This window comes from Nicotiana attenuata, chromosome 10, assembly GCF_001879085.1.
Source record: "Nicotiana attenuata strain UT chromosome 10, NIATTr2, whole genome shotgun sequence".
In the NCBI taxonomy this organism is placed as follows: Eukaryota; Viridiplantae; Streptophyta; class Magnoliopsida; order Solanales; family Solanaceae; genus Nicotiana; species Nicotiana attenuata.
This window is the reverse complement of record NC_031998.1, coordinates 12,475,540-12,476,938: the sequence shown is the minus strand read 5'-3', so window position 1 is coordinate 12,476,938 and position 1,399 is coordinate 12,475,540. Positions and strand designations below refer to the sequence as shown.

Genomic DNA, 1,399 nt, shown 5'->3' with positions numbered 1-1,399 from the left:
AACTGACCTACATCCACGACGGAGATGAGCAATCCACTATAATAAAAGGAGAGTACAAAATATCGAGAGAACAACCTCACGAAGAGGCAAACACAAGTAACAATCTAACACTTGTCCCGTAAAGCTCTCCCCCTAAACAAGACTCTCAAGCCCTTTATGGCTACATTGTGGATGCTACTGAATGTGAAGGAAGGACCCTCAATTTATAGAAGTCCAAACCTTTTCCTACAAGAAAAAGAACTAGCCAAATATTGGAGATTTATAATTTTCTTTTACAAAAAGGAAACCCAGTTAAGGTAATTATATTGCCCTTTTCCTTCAAGAGATAGGAAAACCAAATATGATAAGAAAATTATGGCAAACACCTAACACTTACGACATTCATAGTTGGTTAATCATATCAAGTGAAACGATAATTACGTTCCTTCCATGAACTTGGTCTAAACAAACCCTAACTAGTTACTATTACACATCCAAACTCGCAATAGAAATTACTCACGAAAACATATATAGTATAAATATTGAGAAAACAATGCAACTATCCAAATAAAGCATGAATGAAATAGTTAGAAAAGTAAAAAGGAACAGAAGTTCCTGGACCCAGGGACGGATCTATAGTGTTAGCTACGGGTTCACGTGAATCCAGTTATTTTGATATATCAATTTATGATTGATATAAGAACCCATAAACATTAAATTTTGGATTTGGAACCCTAGTAATTTGATGTTCCTTGATCTAATACTCTTCGCCTTTTAGACCGTTCACCAGTACCATAACTCGAAGGTTGTATTATAGACCTCAAAGCATCTCTCAAGAACAAGAGAGACTCATCACTACTATGATCTTTATCAACAGCTAGTACGATCACATTACGAATTCTCCCTCCTAATGTGACCATTTCAGCTCTTAGAGGACTCAATCCGAGTGATTTTAGGGTTTCGATTAGGTCAGGGATGAGATCGAACCGATCTTCGCAACAAAGGGAAGCCTTAATGAGCAATCTCCCATCAGCTAAGCAATCATTTGATGATAGCACTGTGATTTCATCAGTTTCAGAAGGGAAGTTTGTTTCATCAAGTTGCATGATTTCTGAAGTCTGTTGTTTTAACTCCCTCACACGTTGAACCACTTTGGCTAGCAAAGATGCTTTATCTGTCTGTAAAATGAAAAAAAAAAAAAGCACATTGAAAAAGAGAATTAAAAGAAAAGCTATGTTTATTTACTTCTTTTTTTTTTGTTGTAGAAAAAGTGAAACTACTTTTCCAATCCCATGTAATGTATATGGGACCTTTTCACTACCGTGTTCTAATAAATCAGAATCTTGAATACCAAAAGAGTGTGTGTGGGGGGGGGGAGGGGGGGGTAGGGGGGGGAGGGGGGGTAGGGGGTAGGAGAGTA

General features: G+C 37.3%; 1 protein-coding gene across 1 annotated transcript in view; it reads right to left on the bottom strand.

Annotated features, from left to right (window-relative positions):
- LOC109233016 (transcription factor bHLH106-like) overlaps window positions 373-1,399 on the bottom strand; it is a 2,134-nt gene continuing 1,107 nt past the window's right edge. Inside the window, exon 2 of the mRNA XM_019398750.1 lies at window positions 373-1,157. Within this exon, the coding sequence (XP_019254295.1) occupies window positions 714-1,157 (444 nt within the window). The 3' untranslated portion in view covers window positions 373-713. The remainder of the gene's footprint in view (window positions 1,158-1,399) is intronic.